Below are 27476 nucleotides of genomic sequence, written 5' to 3'. Positions count from 1 at the left end.
CCTCCTTTGTAGTGAGGACATCTCCTCACCCTGATTCTTTCTGTGGTGCCTGGTCCTCTATTTTGTGGTGAGGTCATCTGCTCACTCTGGTCCTCCTCCATTCCGCAGTGCCTTGTCCTCCTTGGTGGTCAGGACCCCATCTGCTCACTGTGGTCCTCCACTCTGTGGTGCCTTGTCCTCCTTGGCAGTGAGGAGGCATCTGGCCACCCTGCCCCTCCCTCCCTGGGTGGTGCCAGGGTCCTTCCTCCTCCTCCTCCTCCGCCTCTTCCTTTAACCTTAAAGAGCCTGGCAGCCAAGCAGAGCCCCAGAAGCAGCTGAGCATGGAAGGGCGCCTGGCTGGCGGGGGCGCGCCCCTCTTCTCCCTCTTCCTCCTCGTGGCCGCGCACCTCCTCCTCGCGCGCTTGGGCTCCTGCGCGTGCCCGTGCCGCGACCCCGCGCTCTGCCAGCCCATCTCCGGCGCCAGGGACTTCGAGGTGCGCATGCTCATGGGGGAAAAGGGCCAGGGAGGGAGTCTAGGCAGGGTTAAGGCACCTCAAAATGGAGGGCCAGGTATACTTCTAACTCTCAAGGAAGACAAGGGACCCCAAAATGGAGGACCAGGGTGACTAGAGGTCCTTCTGTCAAGGAGGACAGGGAACCCTAAAATGGAGGACCGGGGTGACTAGAGGTCCTTCTGTCAAGGAGGACAGGGAACCCCAAAATGGAGGACCGGGGTGACTAGAGGTCCTTCTGTCAAGGAGGACAGGGAACCCCAAAATGGAGGACCGGGGTGACTAGAGGTCCTTCTGTCAAGGAGGACAGGGAACCCCAAAATGGAGGACCGGGGTGACTAGAGGTTCTTCTGTCAAGGAGGACAGGGAACCCTAAAATGGAGGACCGGGGTGACTAGAGGTCCTTCTGTCAAGGAGCACAGGGAACCCTAAAATGGAGGACCGGGGTGACTAGAGGTCCTTCTGTCAAGGAGCACAGGGAACCCCAAAATGGAGGACCGGGGTGACTAGAGGTCCTTCTGTCAAGGAAGACAGGGAACCCCAAAATGGAGGACCGGGGTGACTAGAGGTCCTTCTGTCAAGGAGGACAGGGAACCCTAAAATGGAGGACGGGGTGACTAGAGGTCCTTCTGTCAAGGAGGACAGGGAACCCTAAAATGGAGGACGGGGTGACTAGAGGTCCTTCTGTCAAGGAGGACAAGGAACCCCACAGTGGTGAACCTATAATTGGTGAACCTATCATGGGGTTTTCTTGTTCAGAGGGGGTTTGCCATTGCCATCTTCTGAGGCTGAGAGAGTGTGACTTGCCCAAGGTCACCCAATGGGCTTCATGGCCCAATCAGGATTCGAACCCTGGTCTCCAGAGTCATATTCCAATGCTGCAACCACTACACCACACTGGCTACCTGGTTGTTATTTTTGCATGAGCTTTCTTTGGAAGCAGTATAGAGAGATAGTAAATACTCCAATATAAAACATGTTTACACAGTTGTAGGAGTGGGATGGAAAGAAAGATGGAAATCATGACCCTTAACTTAAGAAGCCTCTTACAAGCACAGTATGTAAGTAGACGGTCCCCTTCATGTGTTCAGGGTAGCTTCCTAAGTAAATTAGCATAGAATAGATTGCTGGCAGCCTTTATTATTCACAGAAAAGGAGTTTTGCCAGTTCATTTCAGTTGGAGCTTACTGTTGAAAACTCTAAAGTGACTTGAAGGTATACACACACATACACACAACACACTTCTACAACTTATATTGGTGGTGACTTGAATCTGCGTCTTTTTCTCAGGTCTATAGCAGGACCTTAAGTCCGATGGAAGGTTTATTTGAGTATGAACTTCTATGGATATCAGCCTAGCACTTCAAGTGAAAATCTCTCTCATTTCTGGATGAAAGAAAAGGTGGGAAGGAGTGTGCCACAACTTAGATTACAGGGGAATGGGGGCCACTGACCCTCCAAACAGGTTTTCCCCTACCAATTGGAGGAAGGATCTTTTTCAAGACTTTCTCCTGTAGTATCACCCATTTGCTGTCAACAGCCTGATAAGGGCTCCTATGCCTTTCAGAGAGGTGCTCAAAAGGCATCATCTGAAAGGTTTTATCTGCATCACTGCATGCTCATGCCAAGTAAAGTCTCCCTGGTTGAATTTCTGCTTTCCATGCAGTTATTAAAGGCAGTGGAGAAATGCAGGAAGGCAGGTAGCTTGTCATCTGAGGAGATCTTCTGTGTAAACTAACTCAGGGTTTTTGGAAAAGCAATTGACACAGTAGTCCAGGCTGCAAAACATTCATTAAGAAACTGGGTGCTTCCAGACATTGAACTCTTAATGCTACCAGTGGAACTACATCATGCATTTTTTTTCTTTGCTTTTCTCTTATCTAGTGGGAAAACGGCGAGTTAATCCTAATTTGGTTGGTGCCAGGATAGGAGGGGATAGACAATATAGAAGAGTTACAGACAATAGAGATCCCATTGTGTCAAAGTCTGGCTTCCAAAGACTTCTGTACAGCCAGCCCTCTGTGCCCACAGATTTCACCATCCATGGTTTGAATGAATATATATATATATATATATATATATATATATATATTTTCCAAAAAGCAATCCTTGATTTTGTCATTTTAGATAGGGGACACCATTTTATTATGCCACTGTATTTAATGGGACCTGAGCATCCATGGTTTTTGATATCCATGGGGGGTCCTGGAACCAAACCCCAGCAAATATCAAAGGCCCATTGGATCTTGTGCAGGGCAAGTGCAAAGAAAAACCTTCATCTGGAGTTATGTATTTAAATGGGGATATATCCTGGGCTAAGTAAGAAACAAAGGAAGCCAGAACAGAGAAGAACTGGAAGAAATTGGCACTAGTGGTGTGGCTTCAACAGGGAGAAATGTAAGGTACTGCACTTAGGGCGGAAAAATAAAATGCACAGATATAGGATGGGGGACACCTGGCTGAATGAAACTACGTGTGAAAGGGATCAGGGAGTCCAATAGACCACAAGTTGAACATGAGTCAACAGTGTAATGCGGCAGCTAACAAGGCCAATGCAATTTTAGGCTGCATCAATAAAAGTATAGTGTCTAGATCAAGAGAAGTAATAGTGCCACTGTATTCTGCTCTGGTCAGGCCCCACCTGGAATATTGTGTCCAGTTCTGGGCACCACAATTCAAAAAGGACATTGAGAAACTGGAGTGTGTCCAGAGAAGGGTGACTAAAATGGTGAAAGGTCCTGAAACCTTGCCCTATGAGGAACGACTCAGGGAGCTGGGGATGTTTAGCCTGGAGAAGAGAAGGTTAAGAGGTGATATGATAGCCCTGTTTAAATATTTGAAAGGATGTCATATTGAGGAGGGAGCAAGCTTGTTTTCTGCTGCTCCAGAGAACAGGACCCGGAACAATGGATGCAAGCTACAGGAAAAGAGATTCCACCTCAACATTAGGAGGAACTTCCTGACAGTAAGGGCTGTTCGGCCGTGGAACACACTCCCTCAGAGTGTAGTGGAGTCTCCTTCCTTGGAAGTCTTCTAGCAGAGGCTAGATTGCCATCTGCTGGGGATGCTTTGATTTGGATTTCCTGCATGGCAGGGGGTTGGACTGGAAGGCCCTTGTGGTCTCTTCCAACTCTATGATTCTATCATTCCAAATCAGTAGACTAGTGAATCTGCTCTGGGGTTTAATCTTTAAAGGTACTAGTTTAGGAAGAGGGTTTAGCACCTTCTGTAACTCCCTTGAAGGTCAAATTAAAACCTGGAATAGATTCACCAGCCCACTGTCATGTGGACCACCAAGTACCACTGCTGTTGGGCAAAAATATTGAACTTGTTACCTGTTGGGAAACTGCATTTGATTCACACAGAAAATCCATGCTGTTTAGATCCACTGTTCCTTGGGTAATTTACTTTATAAACTGGAAACAATCATTCACTTGGAGATGCATGCATTGTCTTTTCCACATCTATCTGCCTTCCTTCTCCTTTGATAGTTTTTAAACACTGGTAAAAAAAAAAATCTGTTTAAATTTTGGTTGGTTTTTTTTTCATGTGCAACTTAATGGCTGTTTTGCTGGATTTTTCTTTTCTTTTAGTGAAATTGCTTTTGTCCTAATAGTTTATTAATGTATTGTGATCTCCCATTTTACACTAAAAAGTGATAAAAAGCTATATTAAATAAGAAAACAAATTAAATGACATTGAGAAAGATTTAGCACATTATATGTTTGCAAGAGAGACAGAGACTCTTTTTTTTTTACTGTGGCTCTACAGGTCTTTGTGTTTGATATTGGTGGATCAAACTGGAGGTTCTACAACTGGACACATATTACAACAGTGGCAACATTTGGAAAGTATGACCCTGAACTTATGTGCTATGCCCATTCAAGAGGAGCCAGAGTGGTTTTAAAAGGTTTGTTCTAACCAGGGTAAAATTCTAAATATGTCTCCTCAGAATTAAGTACAACATAGTTTAATTCAACCTATTTCTGTTAAGTATGCCTAAAACTGTAGTCATTTGAGCATACTGTCATTATTGCCAAGGTTTTCCTGTAAATACTGTATGTGTGAAAGAAAGCATTGTGACCAGCTTGTACCACCAGTCTCAGGAAAGGCTCCATTGTGTTACGTTGCTTCTAATACAAAAAGAGTGATAGACCGATTAGATAGCCTTCATGGGGGATTTTTTTAAAAAAATCTTCTAGCTTTAGAGTAATCTATTCCAAAGGCACTAGGAAGGAGCTGTAGCACATAGTATCTGCAATCATTTATATGTATAAAAGAAAATTCCAAAGGTTTCTAAGCTCTGTTAAGCAATTGCATGAGGAAATGTTTTATAATATGCTGGTCATGCACAGTACATGGCCTGTACTAGTCTCATACTTACCACCTCCTGATGTGTAGATAGTGAGAAGACATAGATGAGGATGGATGTTTACTGCAAGGTCTGGAACAATTTATTTCTTATGCAAAACACTGTAAAGGTATGCATTTGGAGTAGTCTGGATTCTCAGTAGCTTTGGTCTTTCCATTTGGAGGTAATTATGTGTTGTGTTATGTTATGTTGGAGGGGTCTAAATACCCTAAAGGTACCCAGATCCTGTCTGATCTTGAAAGCTAACCAGGGTCAGCCCTGGTTAGTTCTTGGATGGGAAAACACCAATGAATACCAGGTCTTATAGGCTATATTTCAAAGGGTGTCACTGGCAAAAACAGGTCTGAGTATTATTTGCCTAAGAAAACCTATTAAATTTATGGGGTTGCTATAACTTGACACGTGTTATGTTTAGCACACTTTTAAAAAAAGTTTTGAAGGAAAGGCAACCATCGAGGAGCTCCAATCTGGCACCTTTCTCCAGCTTTTCAGCTGAAAGTCTACTGTGACTGTCCCCCAAGGTTTACTGTTTACAGCAAAAATTACATTAAGAGGCAAATAAAACAGCAAGGTTGCAGACCCATTGAACACTTTTCTCTTCAAAAATAAAGTGGCAGCACTAAGCATGTTTTTAAAAAGGAGCCAGTCCAATCTCTGGTATTAATGTAACATGTGAGATGGTCATAAGGTTTAATTGACATGTCAGATGATGGGTTCACCAGACTGTGTAATCCAGAGAAAAATCCAAGGAAAGGTAAGGTTAACTTATAAAACACACTACAAGAAAAATCACTCAGGAGTTCATAATTTATTTTCTTTCACTGTTACATTTATGCCCCACTTTTCCTCCAGTGATCTCAAGGTGGTATACATGGTGCACCACTCCCAAATTTATTCTCTCAATAACCATGTGAGGGAGACTGAAGGAGAGTCGCCAGCCCAAGGTCACCCAATAAATTTCATATTTCAGTCAGGGCTTGAACCCATTTTTCCACATCCTAGTTCAGGGGTAGGCAATCTTTTTGAGCCAGGGGCCGGGTTGCTGTCCTTCAGACAACTGGGGGGCCGAAGCCAAAAAACAAATAATTAAATAATTTTTTTAAAAAATTAAATATATAAATAAACCAGGACAAATGTAGGACAAAATTTTCAAATGGAAGACACTTTTTTTAAAAAAATGGAGGACATGTGAAAAAATTTGCTGATTTTTTAAAAAATGTTAATATAAATGCATGTTTCTGAGGCTTCTATAGACAATTGCCCCCCAAAGGCCCCGGCGGCAATCGGCAGCAGGACCGGGCTGGGGCCGGTCCCAAGGCCTCGCCGGGCCGCATCCGGCCCGCGGGCCGCAGGTTGCCTACCCCTGTCCTAGTTCAACATCCTCAACCATAATAGAGTAAGTTGAGGGCAGACCAGTGAGGCCAATACAGTGCATACGGTGAACCCCCTTGAGAAAACTGATCTCCAACTGGAAGATGAAAGATCTGTGCCTTTTGCAGCCACCTCAGGCAAAGTTTTCACTAAAGCTACAGGCAGACCTTCAGGTGACAAGGACATGTTTTTGAAAACTTAAATGTCACCTTGTCCTAAATCAATAACACAGGAGCAAGTTGATAGATACTGTGGTGTTATGCATTGTTCTGGAAAAAATGTGTTTCATTTATTATCTGTAATAAGATAAGGCTCTGTTGGGAGAGGGTGAGAGAATCAAATGTTGGGAGTAAGTCGTGATTGGTGGAATGTCCAAGAGAATTTGATTAAGGCTGGTGTATAATAGTGAGTATGAAGAGAGTAGTCTGTCAAGGTTAGTTAGTTAGGTAGAATGAGTATATCAGAGTTTGAGTGATTAAGAGAGTTAGAGGGGGTCAGAGCTAGGAGATGAGGGAGAGGGAGATGTGTTTTAAACTTATTAAAGCATTAATTTATGTTATGTTCAAATTCTGTTAATAAAGTATTTTTGTATTATGTGCTTTTGGCCTCTGGGAAAGCAATATACAGTCCGTCCTCGCCTTACGCGGGGGATCCGTTCCGGATCCCTCCACGTAAGGCGAATTCTGCCTATGCTCGAGCCCCATTGGAAACAATGGGGCTCGTGCGTGGCGGCGCGGCAGCACGGGCGCGCGTGGGGCGCAACGGGCGCGCACGCCCATTCAATTGAATGGGACGCGCGCGCCCCGCGGCTTGAGCGCGTATGCTCAAGGCCGCGTAAGGCGCGCCCGCGTATGGCGTGGGCGCGCTGTATTAGAAAGTGTTCAGATATGGTGTTTGTGGTGGCAGCAGCTAATAAAGAGGAGCGGTGTCCGGGGGGATAGTAGATGAATAATATCTCACGCAGGAACCATCAGGGAATTTTAAGCTATGCCCCGCCTTGAGCCTTGAGGAAAAGTGGGAAAGAAATAAAATGTATTATTATTATCATTATCATCATCATCACCACTACCATCTAGGAGATCCCCACAGTTGGTGGCCATGATGGTGGGACAGGAGGGGGGCCTTACTTTGGTGGCAGAGGTGGGGATAGGGGATAGCCCTAACATTTGGTGGTAGTGGGTAAGATTAATGGAAGTCTTCCCATCTGGTGACAGCAGAGATATAACTAGAACCTCACAGTTACATCTTCCTTACAAATTACCCTTTTCTAGAGCTTTCTTTTATACTATTTCCAACAAAGCCACTATACAGAGCTGCAAGCCCATCCTTATGCTACCCTGCCATACAGAGTTCATCCAAACAATGTAAGGATATCAGCAAACCAATCTAGTGGTGTCATCAGGAGTTCCACAGAACAGTATATGAATCCTAATCAATGTGTTCACAAAAGTTCAGCAACGTGTCCTATGACAAAATTTATATTAAGTTCTTAAGCAACATCTCAAAGCACTTCTGCCTTTAGCTATCTTTCTTTCACTTCTTTTTCTATGATCATCTTCTTTGGGCCCTCACTTCTTACTCTTGTCTGTGACTTTCTGCCTAATGATATCAGTGATTCAGATATATAGATAGATATAGATAGATATTCCTCATGATCTACTTTGGTAGAACTCCGTCTTCATATAAGTCCTGACTTGCTGCTGTAGGCTTTTTGCCTCAATGTGTATACAAAAAGCTTTTGCTGGAAGGTGGCCCTTTTACTGTGCAGTCTCCATCTTCAAGACCTAGACCTTTACTGGTGGCATATGGTCTGCTCCTTCATGATGAGATTCTGTCAGCATGGCTTATAAGCATCTCAGTACAGTAACTATATGAGCAAGTATAATTATGTTGGGTCTTCTTGCTTGTTAGCCTTCTTCCTGTCAGGATGGAGGTCTCATTGAACTGGTGATGGCCTCACTGAACTGGTGGTTATTTCATTTAACTCTGCTGTATTTGTACATTAGCTTCCATGTGGAATGCCCTTCTATATGAGATTAGACTGTTCATTTCCAGTTTTTTCTTATAGATAAGCATTTCCCGATTGATAAATCCCAACCACAGTTTTAGTAATGTATTTTTCAATATGTGGTCATGTTAATATACTATATAGCTGGTCTTAACATTTTGTCCGTCTTGTTGTAATAATGCAACTGTCAACTAATCGTTCATTCTTTAGGAGATGTAGCTGTGACGAAAATTGTTGATCCTGCCTTCAGAGCAGCTTGGATAAATCAGCAGGTGGAACTGGCCAAAAGGCAGTATATGGATGGAATCAATATAGACATTGAGCAAGAAGTTGCTAAATCTTCACCTGAATACGATGCATTAACAGCTTTGGTTAAAGAAACAACAGAAGCTTTTCACCAAGCGATTCCAGGTTCACAGGTAAAAATGCCTATTCTTTCACAAATACTGCTTCATATTAGCCAGTTGTTCTTTATTTATGTAAGAGATTTAGAAGCTGCTCTTAAAAAGTATAAAGTCCTCAAAGTGTCTCAGAAGCAGAAATTATTGACAGGATACACATGAAATAGCATTCAAGTATCCTAATAGCATAGTTTTATTAAATTTGAATTAAGAGGATCAAAACAAAATAATACCAAACTTCTAACTAAACTAAACTTCTAAAAACTCTAAAAGTTGAAATCCTTCATTTTCCAGCGATGGAGGTGGAAACATCCTATAACGTGGGTTGATTCCATCTCTTGCTCCGAAATAGGCAGGAAAAACAGACTTGAAGGAGTCGATGCCACCAGAGGGAGCAACCCCCTCCATCCCTCAGTCTTTTTCCTGCCTCGCTCCGAGTAGGCTGTGTTTTCCTTTTCTCCTCCTCCTCTGACTTTGTCTTAAAGACTTTAATATTTCTTCTGATATTTCTTCTATTCTGCTTATATTCATGTTCTGTTCTCTCCTGCCTTGACAACTACCTGCAAAAACAGCTATGTTTTCTTTAGTCTTGCTCTATTCCTTTGACTATCTAATGGCTGGAACAAAGCCAGGCAGGGAGAGACAGTTCATAAGCTGCTGTATTGTGAGGCAACTAGGCCCAGCTCCAGCATTAAAAAAGAAGACAGCCCAACCATGTCTGGCTGAAGCCCAGGTGCGGCCGGAGGAGGGAGTTCCCTTTGTCCTGGACCAGATATGCCCCGCTTCAATCTCCAGCCCCGGGAAGGGGTCTGTGCAGTGAGATGGACATCCCGAAAGGAATTGGCGCGGTGGAGGAGGGAATATTCCCTGTCCTTAACCAAAAGGCGCCACACCGCAGTCACCATCCCCAGAAGGGGTTTGGGCGGTGAGATTGACAACCAGAGAGGCCTTGGCGTGGCCAGAGGAGAGAACCACCTGTCCTTGGCCAGATTGCGCCCACTGCAGACATCAAACCTGGCAAGAGGTTTGGGCAGTGAGAGAAAGAGAGTGGAAGCAGACTTCAAGAGGTGAGTGATGATCCTACTTCTAATCCTAGGTTTGTGAGTTAAGATTTACCCCAGAAATTTGTTCCTGCCTTGCATTGCCAGTTTTCAAGGAGATTTCTTTTACCTCAATAGTGTGATTAGAGAATTTGTTTTCTGGCTTACATTGCCAGTTTTCAAGAGATTTCAGTTGCCTCACAAGTATGACTGGAGAGTTTATTTCTGGCTTGCATTGCCAGTTTTAAAAGAGTTTCTGGCTTGCATTGCCAGTTTAAAGGAGACCTCAGTTAGCAGAGAAGTGCAAAAGGAGAGCTTCCCTCCAAAACCAACTGCCACCTCCTCCTCTTTCTCCTCCTATTCTTCCTCCATGATCCACTCAGGCTGAAGGGATCAGAGAGGGTTAACAAAAGGATTTTTCAGGTGCATCATCCCCTAGTTGGATGTTTCAGTCACTCCTTGGGTGAATTGGTCTAAAGAATTTATTTATCGTGCTTCCCTTTTTAAAATAAGAGGCAAAGCTGCAACTTAAGGTGCGGCAGCCATTTTGATTAAGGACCCCAAGTCAAGTCAAAAGAACAAAGGCCTAATGCTTCCATTCCAGTCTGCCCCTCTTAAGACAAAACAAAATATTAAATGGAGTTCATTCCTCAGAAGAGGAATCTGATCTGAAATATATATATAATTATAATTTTTTAAAAAACAAATAAAAATGAGGGCCTTTCACTGGCTCCTGAAAGCTCCTGAAATCTCTTAGATTTTTGGGGTCTGATGATCTTTTATTATTACTGTATTTGTTTTTATGGTATTATACAATAAATATTAATTGTCTTATACAATAATTAATATATTGGAGTTTAATGGCATCTCGGTACAATTAAAGCTGGAGGATCCTGATCTTCCTCAAGGGAAAGATGTTCCTCCCCCCTCCAAACCTGGGCCTTCAACACCAAATACTCCATTTTCATACAGATTTTATGAAGGTCATAAGGCCTCCATAGATTGTTATTGTGAGACCAAATCCAGTAGCTCTGTGTGTGTTTATAGTTACAGCTCACCTGAATTTGTTGACCAAATCCAATAGCTCTGTGTGAGTGTATAGTTACAGCTCATCTCAATTTGTTATGGGAATCAGCAGATCTCACTTGTGATTGCCATAGTTTATGCTCAATGAAAGTTGTTTCTCCTGTTTTCATTTTTTCTAGAGCTATGTGTGGCCTACAGCGCTTGTTCAAAACAAACAAACAAAAAACACTTGAGGTCAAAATAAAGTTCTGCCAGAACATTAAGAAATGGTTTAAGATAGTGGCTATTTCAGGAGACACTCGCCTAAATGTGATTTGCTACAATCCAAGACCACAACTGGTTTAGTTTCAGTACAACAACAGATTTGATCAAAGAAATTGACACACAGATGTCCATTACAAACAAAATCTGACATTTCCACCGCTTACTGGTGACAAATTGTTTATAATAAAGTCTCTTGGCTGAGACTAAGGACAACAAAAAGACCTTAGCATCTTTTATTTTAAAAAAAAGGGGGAGGGGTTCCTTTCTATAATACATTCCTCAAATGAAGAATGAAAACAGGGCCCTGACTTTCCTGCACTGTCTAAATATGATAATGGAGCACCTTTAGAGATCAAGATTGCTCTGATGCAGGGACCCCATCTTCTGACTGAGCATTTTGCAGTGTTACTACACAATGGTTAAGATTTTTAAATAACATTTTCGAGGCCACCCCTCCACTCCAATTAGTCTACAAGAAACGGTCTTGATTTGCCACAAGGCAAAGGTGACTTTTCTTAGACCAGGTCCTTCAATCCTAGAGACACTCTTCAGAGCTGTCTTCACAAAGGTGTCAGGTAAGAGTGGGATAAACCTGCCACATTACACCTAAATTCTGTGTCTGTTAATCAGCTTTATCATTTACTTTGACAGGTAATGGCAAAACTTCAATTCTAACCAATGGATGACTCACTATAAGGGTTTCTCCCTTTTATACCCAAACTTGATGAGACACACATTCCCTCTCTCTTTCACACACATACATATACATTATACATGTATATATACATACACTGATAAAATGACAGATAAACAGTCATAAACAGCATCCTTCTTGGCAATTAGGGCTGCTTCAACTATATCATTTTCTCAAGGGCCGACCTTATGTGGGCTAAAGATTTTATGAGATCCCTCATAATCAGGTAAACATAAACAAAACTGCTGGCATGTGGATGCCTGTTCTAAACAAAATTTGATAATTTGATTGGTGATAAACTCAACAATCACTGGATACAATACAATACAATACCGTCTAATAAAAAGACTGTATGTACAGTGCTGTATAAATTTACAGTGCTTTATAAATAAAGGATGATGATGATGATGATGATGATGATGATGATGATGATGATGATGATGATGATGAAAAAGTAATGGTAAGGGGAAATCATTTGCTTTTTCACAAAGAAATAAAAAATGAGGTCCCTTCACCAGGGACAATCCTCCTTTTTCCCCCATAGATACAGTTATGATACTTGTTTTATAAGAGACAATAGGTTTGGCAGACAGTGGTCTGAGCTTAGTTACCAACCTCACCATCAGTCCCAGGCGCTGCTTCACCTAAACCTACAACAACAATATAAATGACAATACCTATCTTGTCAAACAATGACACAAATAGCCTCAGTCCTGGCTGATTGATGCTAAAGGATGGGAGGAAGACTGCAGTCTTTCTTTCATAACAAATTCAGCAGACCTATGGGTCCTCTGAACTCTAAAAATTTGCTCACATATACACATACCATTCTCATCACTATTTCATTGCTTCCTCAAGATACAGGAAAGCAAAAATTCATTGGCTGATACTAAAAGCCACAAGACATCTGATTAATATTGGGACAATTAAAAAACTATAAAAACAAAGAGGCTTGTTCCAATCTTCTTTAATTCTACATTTAAAACAAACAAAAACAAAATTTAGAGTGTGGTGCTAGAGCTAAAATGGGTCAATTGGTTTATTTAAAACAACAACAACAACAAAACAGGTTCAGACTGGAGATTCTCCAGAAAACCCTGGAGGCACTTCAGCTCCATGATTTTGTGTGTCCCTGTTCTTAGTTGTAGTTGTTTTTGCATCCCAATCCACCTACCTCATCACAATTATCTACACACTGCTTACCAGGGAAAGCTTTTTCCATACAAGGCTCTACCATTCAGACTGTTGTTTTATTCATTGACACTCACTACACTGATAGGGACACACTGAAACAGTGAGATCTTCATGTATACCCATAACTTCACAATGTCCTGATCAGATCTGTTTCTCTTTCATAAGATGTACCAGATGTCGAGTTGTGCTTTCCTTCCTATCCAGAAATGGTTTTCTGCTAACTCATGAAAATGACAACCTAGTTCCATTTCAGAAGCTACAACACTTTGGAGTGATTGTAGACGCGTTGCTGACCAGAGTCTTCCTGACCAAAGGGTAAGATCCATGAAGAACACCTTCAAGCAGGTAGGTTGTTCTCAGTTATCTGACCTAGTGTTACTGGTGCACCTACAGTGCCTGATCTGCTTCAATTAATAGTTTGTCATGAACACAATGAGCCTAGAGTGGTTCCTTTAGCTATTTCAAAAATAGATTTCACGGATAAATCACTTGTCCCACTTGTTCGGACATATACCAAAAAAGTTCAAATCCCTTTGAACGGTGGTTATTGCTGCCAATCGAGAAGGATTGTCTGATTTGGCCCCTGATGGAGTTCCAGATAATGGTGGATGCCAGCTTAGGGCTATGCTAATCATTTTGTTACTTGCAATAAGCAAAATGAATAAATAAAAAATACGACCAACATTCTCTACTCAACAATATAAATTGGCTTCAATTAAAACCAATATTGTTTGTTTTCAACCACAACTAATAACAGCTCAATTCTGATTCAAATTGACAAGTTTACATTAAGGGTTCATGTACACCAAATGACTGACCCAATCCAGGTCACTGATGACAAAATCAAAATTTCTCATAACTTGATTCAAGAAATGATTTCAACATCTTTTTGTCACAATCAAAACAAGGTGTTGATAAAATTGTGGCTTGTCTTGGATGCATTTTAACATGCTACAAGAAGATTGAGATATCTCTGTTGTAATCAGTTGTTGATCACTCCATTTACAGTGCAGCTACTTCTTCTGCACTACCAACAATCACATCCATCTAAGATAAATGTAGGACATGACATGGCCTTCATCTTCCATTTTTACATGCCACCACTGTTGAGTTGCCTAGAATCAAAAGAGGCTTCATTTGGAAGACACATCTGGTGGTTCTCACATAGGTGATATGCCTCAGTTCACCCACCCATTGGTTTGGGGAGCTTTGGTAAGTCCCACATTATAGGATGTTTCCACCTCCATTGCTGGAAAAAGGAACATTGGGTCTTACCTGTGAGATGTTCGTTTTCAGCGATGTAGGTGGAAATATCCTCCCCACCCAGAACTGAGGAGGCTGTTTCCCTTGGCTGTGCAAGGGTGGTTGTTAGTTAGTTAGTTAGTTTTAGTTTGACTTTATGATAGTTTCTATTGATTATACTTAGATTTGCATTAAATGCTCTCTGAGATGTTTTCTATCCTCGGCTTTAATATTGACTGAGGGATGGTGGGGGTTGCTCCCTCTGGTGGCGACTCCTTCAAGTCTGTTTTTCCTGCCTATTTTGGAGCAAGAGATGGAATCAACCCACGTTATAGGATATTTCCACCTACATCGCTGAAAACGAACATCTCACAGGTAAGACCCAATGTTCCTTTATTCTACATCTTAACCAAAGGCAGACTGAAATAAAAAAAAATATTCATTAGTAGCATTTATAGTATCTCCTATTTTTCCTACAGTGAGCTCAAGTCAATAGACATGGCTCCCCCCACTCCATGTCTTTAACCTCAAAACAATCCTTTGAAGTAGATCAGGATGAGTTTCATGGTCAACCAGTGAGTTTCTTGGCTTGGTGGAGACTTGAGCCTGGATCTCACAAGTCCCACTCTATCATCAATTGCTAAACCAAGCTGGTTGAAAAATGTCTTTAGGACCTGCTTGATGGAAAATAAGAAGGGAAGACAAATATATCCCCAAAGAGAGCATTCTGTAAGGTGACTCCAAGAGTCACCATTCCTAAATTCCATTTGACAATATTTACTTTTGTGAGCACAAATTTTGAGGCTCAATATTTATAGATGTAGATGCCTGTTAACTGCCAAACCTGTACAAGAACATTTTAAGGGCATTCCTTTGGAATGCTATTCAAATTAACTTTTAAAATATTTTTCCACAAATTGAAAACAAAGGACTTTGTGTAAAACATACAGTTCATCATTTCTATAAAATAATATTAAATATTTGAGAAGCATTATCCTCAAACTTATTTTAAAAGCAATTTTTAATGTTAACAAAGAAGTTAACAATAATAGCACATTAACATAATTAATCGATAACTTGGGTCAACTCAGTACACGTATTGGTTGCAATTCACAAACATTTGTGTCAAAACAAAACTTTTCAGTTGTTAAGGTATAGAGTCACTGGGCAGACTTGGTTTCCTGACAGCCAGTTCAAGTAGACTGTGAGAGAGGACTGCAGGGGTAGGAGAAGATATAAAAGCAGGAGTGAGGGACTTTGAGTTTAGGTTCAGGGAAAGGTTCAAGTTGAGGGAGAGTCCTTGAGGGAGGGGTCTTGAATGATGAGCAGATAGGGAGTCTGACTGGGCCTTACAGAAAGTCAGAGAAGTATTCTGCCCAGTCAGTAGGGAAACTGGGAAGAGAGACAAAAGGGTCAAGCAAACCGGCACCTTGGAGTGACCTCCAACCCCACCTAGTACTATGGGCTTCTGTGCAAACTTGTGTCAAGAGTGACCAAAAAGAGATTTTCCCTTCATTTCTTCCACAGGTAACCTTCGATGTGGCTTGGTGTCCAGACTGCATAGACAAAAGATGCTACAATTACACTGGAATTGCTGAGTCCTGTGATTTTGTGTTTGTAATGTCTTATGATGAACAGAGTCAAGTGTGGTCAGACTGTATAGCAAGAGCCAATGCTCCATATAATCAAACTATAGCTGGTAAGAACCAAAATATCAAAAATGCTGAAGTTGTGGGGAGAAAGCGACACCTGCTCCCCTTCTTTGTTCAGGGTAAGGGGAGAAATACGTGAAAAAAGAGACTGAAATATATGCAATATATTTTTTTTCATATCGGAGTTTTACTGTTCCAGACACAAACAAAAAATTAAGTGTAGTTATCTTGCTTTTCAGCCAAAAAAGCTCCCAGAACGGCAGACAAAAATTCCTGGAGTGTGTCTATCCTATCACATAAAATTGTATTGTTTGGTGTATTTATGAGTTTTAAAAATATATAGGTTGTGATCCTTGGCCCTTTTTTCAGGAAATAAATCCTGCTAAACATAGTGATTCATATTTCTGAATAGAAATGAATGAGATAGGGGTGTTAGCTTTTTAAAACAATAACATATCTGCAGTGATGCAGACAGAACAGCAAGCTGCTATATCTCAAGTTATCTAAGCATTTCATCTTTCCTTTCATTTTTATTTGTTGGTAAAATAAAAAACAAAATAAAATTTCCACTGAAATGAAAGAAAATTAAAATTAAAACAGCTCTGACACCTTAACTTGTTCCTTGTGTCTGCTAGATCATTAGCTGAAGTAGTAAAAAATCGTAACTGCTTACTTACTTATTCTTCTTCCAGTCTCACGTATTCTCATTTAAGATGTTTTTTCATGACTACATTAATAAATAAATCACAAGAAAAGCTAAAGAGCAAAAATCTTAGAGAGGCAGATGGATATGAAAGAGACTTGTAAACCTAGTTGTAATGTGAATGAGTCTTAGGGTGCATCTGCAGTGTAGAAATAATGTAATTTGACATCATCTAAAGTACTGTAGCTCGTATGGAATATTGGGAATTGTAGTTTTACAGAGTCTTTAGCTTTCTCTGCCAAAGAGTGCTGGTGACTCACAAAACTACATATCCCAGTATTCTGTAAGATGGAGCCATGGTAGCTAGAGATGTCAAACTGCATTATTTCTACAGTGTAGATGCATTCTTAGTGGCCTTTAATTGCTTTCGATTACAGATTTTGCAGCTGGGTATTAAAAAAAACCAAGCATTTTTAACTTTCTAATTTTATATTAAATTAGGATATGAACAATACATTAGCATGGGCATTGATCCACAGAAGATTGTAATGGGTGTTCCGTGGTATGGCTATGATTATACCTGTCTAAGCTTATCCAAGGTAAGGGAAAGAAAGGCTTTGTTTTGAATATGAATATTTATTATTACGGCGCACAGCCAGCACCGAAAGAAAAAGAAAAACAGTGACCAAGCATCAGAATAGCATATGCTCATATACACGTGGCATAAGCAATGTACAATTACAACACCAATCTAGAGAATATCCAAAAAATAAACTGGGTATATGTTCAAAACAATAACAACAAAACAAAACAAAACTGGTCCATAATGTAGACATGGGATGACAACTATAAACAGACATATCTCCTGGAGTAAACATTTCAAGGTCATGGTTTCAGATTATCCTATTATATTAAAAAGTTATTAAAATATAAAACTTGTACAAATTCCTATATATTAATATAACCAAACGATTTCAACAAATTTGCATAGTATAGATTTAGATGATAGGTCTTTGTTTTGGAGTGTGGGGCTTTTACAGCCACCCCTTCTTAGTATTCTGTTATATCTGTATTTCCACAGGATCACATCTGTTCCATTGCAAAAGTCCCTTTTCGGGGGGCTCCTTGTAGTGATGCTGCAGGACGTCAAATCCCCTATAGGATAATAATGTCTTGGGAAAATTCTTCTCTTTCTGGGATCCTGTGGAATGATGAATACCAAGCCCCATATTTGGAATACAAGGTAAGTTGCAATTTTAAAATACTTCCTAAAAGTTATTTTATACTTTTACAGAAATGTACCATAAATAGAAATTAGCTATGTTGATCCTTTAGAATATAATCTAGATGTCATAGTGTGGTAATTTAACAAAATCAGTGTTATGAAGTCAAATACAAGCTTTGGCATTCTCCATAACTTTGGGTAACAGGCTAAGTGAATAAAGGTTGTTGGGGAAAAGAGAAAACAGAAAAGGTAGAAAGTGATATCTTGTTTCTCATCTTCCCCAAGTCTGCCATTCTTAAAATGGAGTGTAAGATAAATCAATCATAGAAGAATAATTGCATTAATCTCATTGGATGCAAAACAGATAGTAGGATTCATTCAGAAAGAGTATCCCTGTTTTGCCCCTTTCACTTTCCCCAAATCCTCACTGCACAGTATGTCATTCAGTTATTCTCATCATGGTCTTCCATCTGTGTAATACAAAAGAACTGAGAAAACAAAACAAAAATAATAGTGAGCCTGCCTGTGAATTGAGATCTTCTGGGCAGGTGCTTTTCTCTTTCCTATCACCTTTACTTGTACTGTATATCTGGTAGGATCAGAGGAGAGGGCCTTCTTGGTGACTGCTCCCAGCAAAATTTGAAGATGTTTGTTTGTTTGTTTGTTTGTTTGTTTGTTTGTGTACGCCTTTGAAGATTGCCTAGGGGCTTTGCACAGTGCGATATATTGTTTCTTTGTTTCTAATAGCCAGGGACGTAGCCAGGATTTTAGGAAGGGGGGGGGTCCAGACTAAGTGCCACCATTATAATGGGGCTTGGGTGCGGCGGCGCAGCAGCACACACCATTCATTTTTCTAATGGAAGGGGGGGGTCCGGACCCCAAGATCCCCCCCCCCTTGGCTACGTCCCTGTAATAGCTATGTTTTCAGTTGGATTTAATTTTACTGATACTTTCATTACATTTTAAACTTTTGTACAAGGTAAAATTTTAGTTATGTTAGTTTTAATATTTGTGATCTGCCTTGAGTCCTGAATTGGCGGGGATGGTGGTGGACTATAAATAAATAAAAGAACAGCAGCAACAGGGAAAGATGAATATGACAACAGTAAAGAGGGGGAATCTATCTTTTCTTTTCCTGTATTCTTTCATTCCTACTTGCTTACTTCCTAGTCATTAACTGACATCAAGTTGTCATCCACTTATCGTGACCCTATGAATAAGACTGAGAGACCTCCAAGTCACCCTGTTATTACTAGCCCTGTGCACATCTTGCAGACTTAGGGCCATGGCTTCCTTGATTGAGTCTATCCACCAATATTGTAGCTTTCCTCTTTTCCTACTGGCTTCTACTTTACCAAGCATTATTTCCTTACACTTTGCCAGGCATTATGACTTCTTTAATGAGTAATCTCTTCTCATGATCTATCCAAAGTTCACAGCTTAGTCATCCAGGCTTCTAGGGCGAGTTCAGCCTTGATTTGATCTACCATATATACTTGAGTATAAGTCGAGCTCATGCATACGTCGAGGGCAGGTTTTGGAGCCAAAATTGATATGACAAATAGATAAGTTGAAGGGAAACCTTATGGACATATAGCCAATGATGTAAAAGATGAAGCAAAGGAACACATGAAAGAACACCACCTCCTGCCCAGGCATGCAAAAAAGACAGAAGCTGAGCTGCAGCGGAGAAAGTAGAGGGGACCAGTGCTCCTTTTACCTTCTCCCAGGATGGACTAAGTTCTTGCCTTTCACTACTCTACTTAGAGAAGGTGCTGGTTTCTATTTGGATAAGAGTTAAGGTACAGTTATTACATTGACTCATGAATAAATCAACCCAGGTTTTTTGGGTTAGTTTTTTGACTAAAATTTCTACTTATACATGAGTATATACAGTAATATTCGTTTTGGCAATCTATGGTATCCGCAGAATTCTCCTCCAGTTCCACATTTCAAATGAATTGATTTTCTTCCTGTCAACTTTCTTCACTGTACAGCTTTTACAAGCATGCATAGAAATTGAAAATACAGTGCATGGACAGTCTTTATATTCAAGTTTAATATTCAATTATATTTCTTTTCACTTGAGTATCTTGTCTAGGTCCTCCATAGCCTTCCAAGTCTTAGGGGCCAAACAAACAGCCCCTTTGGTGCCGCCTGCTGCCTCCCCTTTCAGCACCGGATCAGGGCTGCGGCAACTACATGCTGCAGTCCTGATCCAGCTTTTCTCTGATGCTAAAAGGAATGGGAAAATGGCGCTTTTCATGCCAGGGAAAAGGTGCATCTGCCATTGCAGTGGCACCTTCTGGCACTCCTTTTGGTGTTACATCATCTGGACGCAGCGCCAATGGAGCTCTGTGATGCCACCCACCATGCAGTCAGGTGCATGGCATGAAGGCGGAATCAGGGCAGTGTCAGGGCATGCGTTGTGTGGATACCATGCCCCACTCTGCCCCGAGGCCAGCGTATAACACTGATCTGTACAACCTCTAGGGGGCTGTGCAGACCAGGCATTAAGGCCAGCCTGGGGGCGGAGTCAGGATGTGGCATCCATACGACGTATGCCTCAACTCCGCCCCCATGGTGGCATGACGCACCGTGCTGCACCACACGGTGCGTGGCATGATGGTCCTCCTCTGGCACTGTGTTTAGATGATACAGCGCCAAAGGAGTGCCATAAAGCCTTTCCAGGGCACCAAAAGGAGCCGCTTTTGTGGCTCCTTTTTGTGTTGCAGAAAAGCCAGATCAGGGCCATGGGATGCAGTTTCCACAGCCCCTATCTAGCGAAGAGGGAGCCCCTTAATCTCTTTCTGTTTTCAGTAAGTAGAATGCCTCCATTTTCACTGTCTTGTAAAATCTCTTGCCCAACATTATTCAATTTTAAACTGAGGCAAATCTCCTTCAGAATTAGTTTAATACAAGTTTGGACAAATGTGCTTAATTTGGGATATTTTTTAAACTCCTTTTTTAAAAAATAATGATATTTGCATTTCTCTGTCTCTCTAATCACCTAAAATCTTTAATTACAACTTTGTCATTCTAAATTTTAAGCACAACTACAAACTGCCATCTGTCAAGTACCCTAAAATCACATTCACAAAATAAAATTTACATAGTGTTTCAGCTGATTTTGTGTGTTCTTAATTTTTTTTAATTGATTTACAAAAATGTGAATTTGTTTTTTAAGAATATTATTCAAAATGAAATGGAATTTTCCGCCTACTACCATATAATATAAATACATACATACATACATACATACAGTACATACACATACATACTAAAGGTTTCACTATTTTTATTTATAGTTACTAGTTGTTGTTGTTTTTTAAAACAACCCTTTTTTTAATCAGATAGGTTTTAGTTGTACAGTAGGCCTTGGTATCTGTTGGGCTTTGGTTCCAGGACCCTGAGCCCAGCCCCCACCCCCTGTAAATACCAAAATCTGTGGATGCTCAAATCCCATTATATACCATAGTGAAGTACAGTATGCTTTTTGAGGGGGAGAGCGATATTTTCAAGCCATGGATGGTTGAATCCGTGGATGAAGAATCCATGGATATGAATGGTTGACTGTAATTTGTTTAAATTTCTTGTAAGCCACCTTGGGTTCTATACTGGGGGAAAGGTGGGGTGTTAAATTAATGAATACACAGACAAGCAAATAAAGGATGTGGAGAAAAGTATGTGGAGTCCTTTGCAGAGCTACAGTTTGAATTCTTTCAGATCCAAATGCAAAACTTTCCATGAAACCCACCATGTGGGCCAGTCATTTTGCCTCTGCTTATCTCTTACCTCTCATTTCTCTTTATATCTCAAGATTGGTGTGAGGATAAAAGGCTGAGAAACTGCATATTATATACTGAGTACATTAGAGGAAAGCAAAGTTAAATTGTAATAAATAGTATGCATTGCCCGTGGTGATCCCTGGGTCCACTGGTGTACCAGACTCAGCCACGTGAGCTTCGGCCCGAGCCATAACACGTATCGTGCTAGGGTTCTGTGGGCACTGAGCTCTAATATGGCCTAATTGTCCACAAGAGAAGCATTTAGTAGGCTATTTGCTCTTGGGTCTTCCCTGTGAAAACGACGAGGGTTGTTGAGATGCCTGCGGTTGAGAAGGCTGAGACTGACGAGGCGGTTGGGGTGGGTTTGGCAGGTTTGGCGTAGCAGCCTTTGGATGTTGAGACTGAGAGCTGTCTTTGCGTGGAAGGTGATGAGCTGGCTGTGATTTCTTGTAGTATCCTGCACTGGGCAAGGCAGGGTTATCCTTCCTGAGGTCCAGGTAGCTATCCGCTAGTTCTGCAGCTTCTTGCAAAGTTTTGGGGCCCTTGTCCAACACATAGTGGACTAGATCAGGAGGAAAATGTGCTAAGAATTGCTCCAGGTCGAAGCGGAAGCAGATCTCTTCTATCGATGTTGCATTGGCTACTTGGAGCCAAATTTCCCTGTTGCGCTGCACAGAGTAGGCCAGCTCCACACAGGAAGAGTTAGGTTTTTTGCATGTCTCTCTGTATCGCCTTCTAGCTGCCTCAGGGGTAATGCCAAGGCGTTGGCGCGCCCTCCGCACGAAGAGCTGAAAGTCGTGCATCTCTTCCTGTGACATACTGGTTTCAACCTCTCGGAGGACTCCTGAGATCTGTGAGCGAAGTTCATTCATATACGGATCCTCGGAGACGTTGTGGCGGTTACACGCCTGCTGAAAACTTTCCAGGAAGCATTCAAAATCATCGCCGTTCCTGTAAAGGGGAAATTTCTGAGGCTCTTCAAGTCTCACTGTCACCGGTGCAGGTTGATTTTGGCGCTGATCAGCCAGGAGGTCGACCACCTGGCGTTGTAGCGCCTCATTACGTTCAGCCAACTGTTGATTCTGCTCAGCCATTTGACGCTGCTGCTCAGCCATTTGACGCTGCGTCTCTGTGAATGTGGACAGCATCTGGGCCCACATATCCATGCTGGGTGGGGATGCTGGGCCAGGTGACGAAGAAGCAGCATTGCCCTCCCCTCCTGGGGTCGGCTTGGCAGACTTCTTTTTCTTGTTCATGGCTGGCAGTGGCTGTGCCACAGTACAGAAGTCTATTCTAAATGCTAACTTTAAGGCAGACACGCGAAAGCACTAAGAAAACAAAAAACAACAACAACAACACAATAGCTTGCTGAAATGGATGGGTGTGCTTAACAAGCTACACACTGTGAGCCAGAGATGAGAGGGAGAAGAAGAGAAAAAAAATAAATCAGAAGACTTAACTTCTCTCCCTGCAGTTTTCCAACTCCACCACTAAATGGAGCCCAATGACCTCCCTTTCCCTTAGCTAGAGAAAAGACAGAGCAGGCTGAAAGTCCCCCTCCCCTTTCTTAGTCAGAAAGAAAGGAGAGGAAAAAAACACAGACCACCGAAACAAGATCCTTTGATTGCCCCTTATCAAAGGGATCTCTGTGTTGCCCCAGCAACTCTGGAGTCTCTCCTCCTCTTGACTCGATAGAGAGAGAGAGAAAAACACTGGCGAGTTTGCAATCTCCAGCCAAGCGATCAGATTACAGTTTTCCTGCAAGCTTGATCTCTGGCTGTTTGCTTGAAGGGATGCTGCAGCAGAAACTTGCCCCCCCTTCTTCGCCAACACACACACACAGGGCACTCCCAGATCAGAGGAGTAAGCCCAAAACCTTCTGTCCTGTCCTCCCACCAAGGAGACAGAAGGAAAAAAAAATCCAAGCCTGCTCTTTGTTTGAAAAGGAAGGCTATCCCCCTTGCAAGCGCAGGCTCCCAGCTGTTAGGTTTAAAGGGATGCCGTGGCCAAAACCACCCCTCCCATTCCTCCCCACACCAGATGGAAAAGAAGAAACAGAAAAGAGAGTGAGAGAAACAGAGAGAGAGAAGGAAAGAGAAGACTAACACTTTCTTCAAGCACCTAGCTGACTGTAGCTCCCAAGCGAAAACACTCTTGCCCCAGCAAGCAATGTTTCCCAAAAGTCCGAAATCCCACCACTGCCACCATGTGGTGATCCCTGGGAGCAATGCCCTGTGCGTGGCTCTTACTCCCAGGGAGTCCCTTAAAGAACTTCTCTTCTCGGATCTCCTAGGTCTCCATTCTCACTCCCTGCTGAGCTGAATGAGACCCCTGGAGGTCCTATAGACTCGCTGCCACGACTCAGTGAATTCAATGCACTACATCTCCCAGCACACACTGAGACTTGCTAGGGACCTCTAGTTTCAGCAATCAGTAAAGAACACCGATTAGACCGAGCTTAAGACGCGTGTACAGGGAGCAGAGAGAGACAGCAGATACTTTTAAAGAAAGAGGTTTATTTTGAAGAAATAGATTAAGATAGAAAAGGTATCCTTCATGCAAAGCCATCTTGCTTCACAGGTACAGACAACATGGTTACAAAGATGTTCATTCAGAGAAGCTATTTGGATAACATAACAAAAAGCCTAAACGCACTAGCTAACACTTTTCCTGAGCTACTCACACAGTGGTGGGATTTGCAGTCCTTGTGGAGGTCTCAGGTGCAAGGAGCTGGCCCTCATGCCTGCTTCACTTGCATTCCTTTTGCCTGCCTCCCTGCAGGCACACAGCTGGTTTCCCCAAACAAAAGCCAAGATGGAGAGAACAAAGGAAACCATGGTCCGACAGGGATTTTTAAAGTCCTCTCCCCGAACCTTCTTGAAAAGGCTGCGCTGGCACTGCTGATTGGCCAGGTGAGCCTTACGTCAGCGATGATGTAGCTGCTCATTAGCATGTGATGTCAGCTCTCATTAGCATGTACCTCCCCCTAGATTAACCCTTTGTAGTCAGGAGAAGTTTCCAAATAACAGGATGACCTAGTCATCACAGCCCCACACTGTAGCTAAAGGGGAGAAGAAAATTTTCATTAGACCTGAGTACCTTTTTATCAACGCAAGTTAACATTGACTTTCACCACAGGATTCCAGAGCAGTTTACAGGATTTCAAAAGGAAATGAAAAAGCATCAAACACAAAGCAGCAATAAAACAGCAATTAAAAAGAGATGAACCCAATCAAAAATTTCAGAGCTTTAAAAAGCTATGGACATCTGTAGCTATATTGGAATAAACTCAGAAATGTTCATTGACCAGTATATCATTCCAACACAACTCTTAGAGTTCATTGGATTTTTAAATACACACACACACACACACACACACACAGAGCAACACCCAAAGATGTGCATCTGGTTTGAAAAGCATTAAGGAAGCATGTCAACATATTCTTTGATCAGTGTACAACTTCCTTGCTTCAAAAGGCACTAGCATGTAGACACACAAGTATGTTTTCCATCAGTATGTACTTCTTCCTGCAATCATAATCAATGTATTCTAGTTAAATACAGGAATACTCAAGGCTTGAAAAGAACCATTTTGATACGTTCTGTCTTTCATTCTTTTGTAGGCTCCAAATGGTGTTTTTCATCAAGTGTGGTTTGATGATCCCAGGAGCATTTCTCTGAAGGCAGCCTATGTGACAGACCGAGGCTTAAGGGGTATTGGTATGTGGAATGGAGATTGTCTTGACTACTCAGGAGGCTATGTAGCAGAAGAGCAAACAGAAGCAATGTGGGAGGCCTTGACACCAGAGTGATCTCATTGATATGCTTGTACTTTGCCGTGGGTGGACTTTTCAGTTGTGTAGTATTTTTTTTAATTATATGTAAATAATTTTAATGCATTATTGCCAACAAAAGAGCCTTTAGGCAACATAAGAAATAAATGAACAAAATCAATAAACAGATAAATAAAATCAGTCTAAACTGCCTCATTGTCACATTTATGTATTCTTTTTCTATCCCTGTACCTGATCTGGAAAAAAATTCTGAGGTAGAAGCATGGTCACCAGGATGTCCAGCCCATTCCATACTACGCCCATTGCCAGACATCCTTCTGCATATCACCTTTAGGATAACAGCATGTGACGCCACCCATGTGCAATACATAACATGTACAAGTCATCTACAATACATAACATGATCCCCAATATCCTAACCTCAAGGAAATGGGAGCCAATGCTATAAGAGTTGTTACCATGGGCGGGATACAGACCGCTCAAAAAGGACGGTCTCCCACCGCCCTGGTTTGCTCCGTGAGGGAGCCGCAGCGGACAAACCGCAAAACAAAAAGAACCCGCAAAAAGCAAGTTCTTCTTGTGGAGCCTTTGTGACACCGCAGTGCGCCAATGGTGCACTGGCGGTGTCACAAAGGCATGGGGCGTGCAGACACTAAGCATCTGTCACGTCAAAATAGCGGCGCCCGTGTGTACAGGGCGCGGCCATTTTGACGCCCCGGTCATGTGCTAGGGGTGAGGCCAATATGGATGGTGCGTCCTTGGCCAACCCCTAGCACGTGACGGGGGCGCCGCAAAGGCCCGGATAAATCGGACCATTATTAGCCGATAACAGAGGAATTCTATATGGAAAAAATCTTTTTATTAAAATCTCTACAGCTCATAAATGCTAGGGCCATCAAGTCCAGCCTGTTTCTGCCATGCAGAAATACATAGGATCGCAGAGATGGAAGGGAATCCCAAGGGCCATCCAGTCCATCCCCTTCTTCTGCCATGGAGGAATACATAGGATCACAGAGATGGAAGGGAATCCCTTGGGCCATCCAGTCCTTCCTCTTCTTCTGCCATGCAGGAATACATAGAGCCCTAGACATGGAAGGGACCCCAAGGGCCATCCAGTCCATCCCTTTCTTCTACCATGCAGGAATTCATAGACTCCTAGAGATGGAAGGGAATCCCAAGGGCCATCCAGTCCTTCCCCTTCTTCTGCCATGCAGGAATACATAGGATCAGGAAGATGGAAGGGATCCCCAAGGGCCATCCAGTCTTTCCCATTCTTCTGCCATGCAGGAATACATAGTATCACAGAGATGGAATGGAATCCCTAGGGCCACCCAGTCCTTCCCCTTCTGCTGTCATGCAGGAATACATAGGATCACAGAGATGGAGGGGAATCCCAAGGGCTATCCAGTCCAACCTCTTCTTCTGCCCTGCAGGAATACATAGAGTCCTAGAGATGGAAGGGAATCCCAGGGGCCATTCAGTCCTTCCCCTTCTTCCGCCATGCAGGAATAAATAGGATCCTAGAGAGGGAAGGGAACCCCAAGGGTCATCCAGTCCATCCCCTTCTTCAGCCCTGAAGGAATACATAAGAGTCCTAGAGAGGGAAGGGAACCCCAAGGGCCATCCTGTCCATCCCCTTCTTCTACCCTGCAGGAATACAGATGATCCTAGAGAGGGAAGAGACTCCCAAGGGTCATCCAGTCCATCCCCTTCATCTGCCATGCAGGAATACATAAGATCACAGAGATGGAAGGCAATCCCTAGGGTCACCCAGTCCTTCCCCTTCTTCTGCCATGCAGGAATGCATAGGATCACAGAGATGGAAGGGACCCCAAGGGCTATCCAGTCATCTGCCTTCTTCTGCCATGCCGGAATACATAGTATCAAAGAGATGGAAGGGAATAACAAGGGCTATCCAGTCAATCCCCTTCTTCTGCCATGCACGAATGCATAGGATGACAGTGATGGAAGGGACCCCCAAGGGCCATCCAATCCAGCCCCTTTTTCTGCCCTTAAGGAATACATAGGATCACAGAGATGGAAGGGACCCCCAAGGGCCATCCAATCCAGCCCCGTCCTCTGCCCTTAAGGAATACATAGGATTACAGAGATGGAAGGGAATGCCAAGAGCCATTCAGTCCACCCCCTTCTTCTGCCATGCAGGAATACATAGGATCAGGAAGATGGAAGGGATCCTCCAGGGCCATCCAGTCCTTCCCCTTCTTCTGCCATGCAGCAATACATAGGATCACAGAGATGAAAGGGAATCCT

General features: G+C 42.4%; 1 protein-coding gene across 5 annotated transcripts; it reads left to right on the top strand.

Annotated features, from left to right (window-relative positions):
• Positions 1 to 320: 320 nt before the first annotated feature.
• On the top strand, positions 321 to 25368 carry LOC149316466 (di-N-acetylchitobiase-like). Of its 5 annotated transcripts, none has more exons than XM_089515562.1 (7): positions 321 to 473; positions 4263 to 4401; positions 8453 to 8661; positions 15631 to 15802; positions 16900 to 16997; positions 17480 to 17641; positions 25035 to 25368. In XM_089515562.1, exons 1-7 carry the CDS (start codon positions 321 to 323, stop codon positions 25221 to 25223), a joined length of 1122 nt encoding a protein of 373 aa, XP_089371688.1. In that variant the 3' UTR covers positions 25224 to 25368. The 5 variants fall into 5 exon arrangements, with proteins under 5 accessions (XP_089371688.1, XP_089371693.1, XP_089371691.1 ...); XM_089515567.1 differs by lacking the exon at positions 321 to 473 and adding an exon at positions 498 to 549; XM_089515565.1 differs by lacking the exon at positions 321 to 473 and adding an exon at positions 1006 to 1552.
• The last annotated feature ends 2108 nt before the right edge of the window (positions 25369 to 27476 follow it).

This window comes from Sceloporus occidentalis, unplaced genomic scaffold (genome assembly GCF_023333645.1).
Source record: "Sceloporus occidentalis isolate IW3139 unplaced genomic scaffold, rSceOcc1.0.p SCAF_3, whole genome shotgun sequence".
Lineage (NCBI taxonomy): Eukaryota > Metazoa > Chordata > Lepidosauria > Squamata > Phrynosomatidae > Sceloporus > Sceloporus occidentalis.
This window is presented reverse-complemented; position numbering and strand designations above follow the sequence as displayed.

Bases quoted from the DNA above. Each gene is read 5' to 3' on its own strand.
- LOC149316466 (XM_089515562.1), top strand. From the start codon at position 321: ATGGAAGGGCGCCTGGCTGGCGGGGGCGCGCCCCTCTTCTCCCTCTTC. The intron at 15,803-16,899 runs GTAAGAACCAAA...ATATTAAATTAG, and splicing joins ATATAATCAAACTATAGCTG to GATATGAACAATACATTAGC. The intron at 16,998-17,479 runs GTAAGGGAAAGA...GTATTTCCACAG, and splicing joins CCTGTCTAAGCTTATCCAAG to GATCACATCTGTTCCATTGC.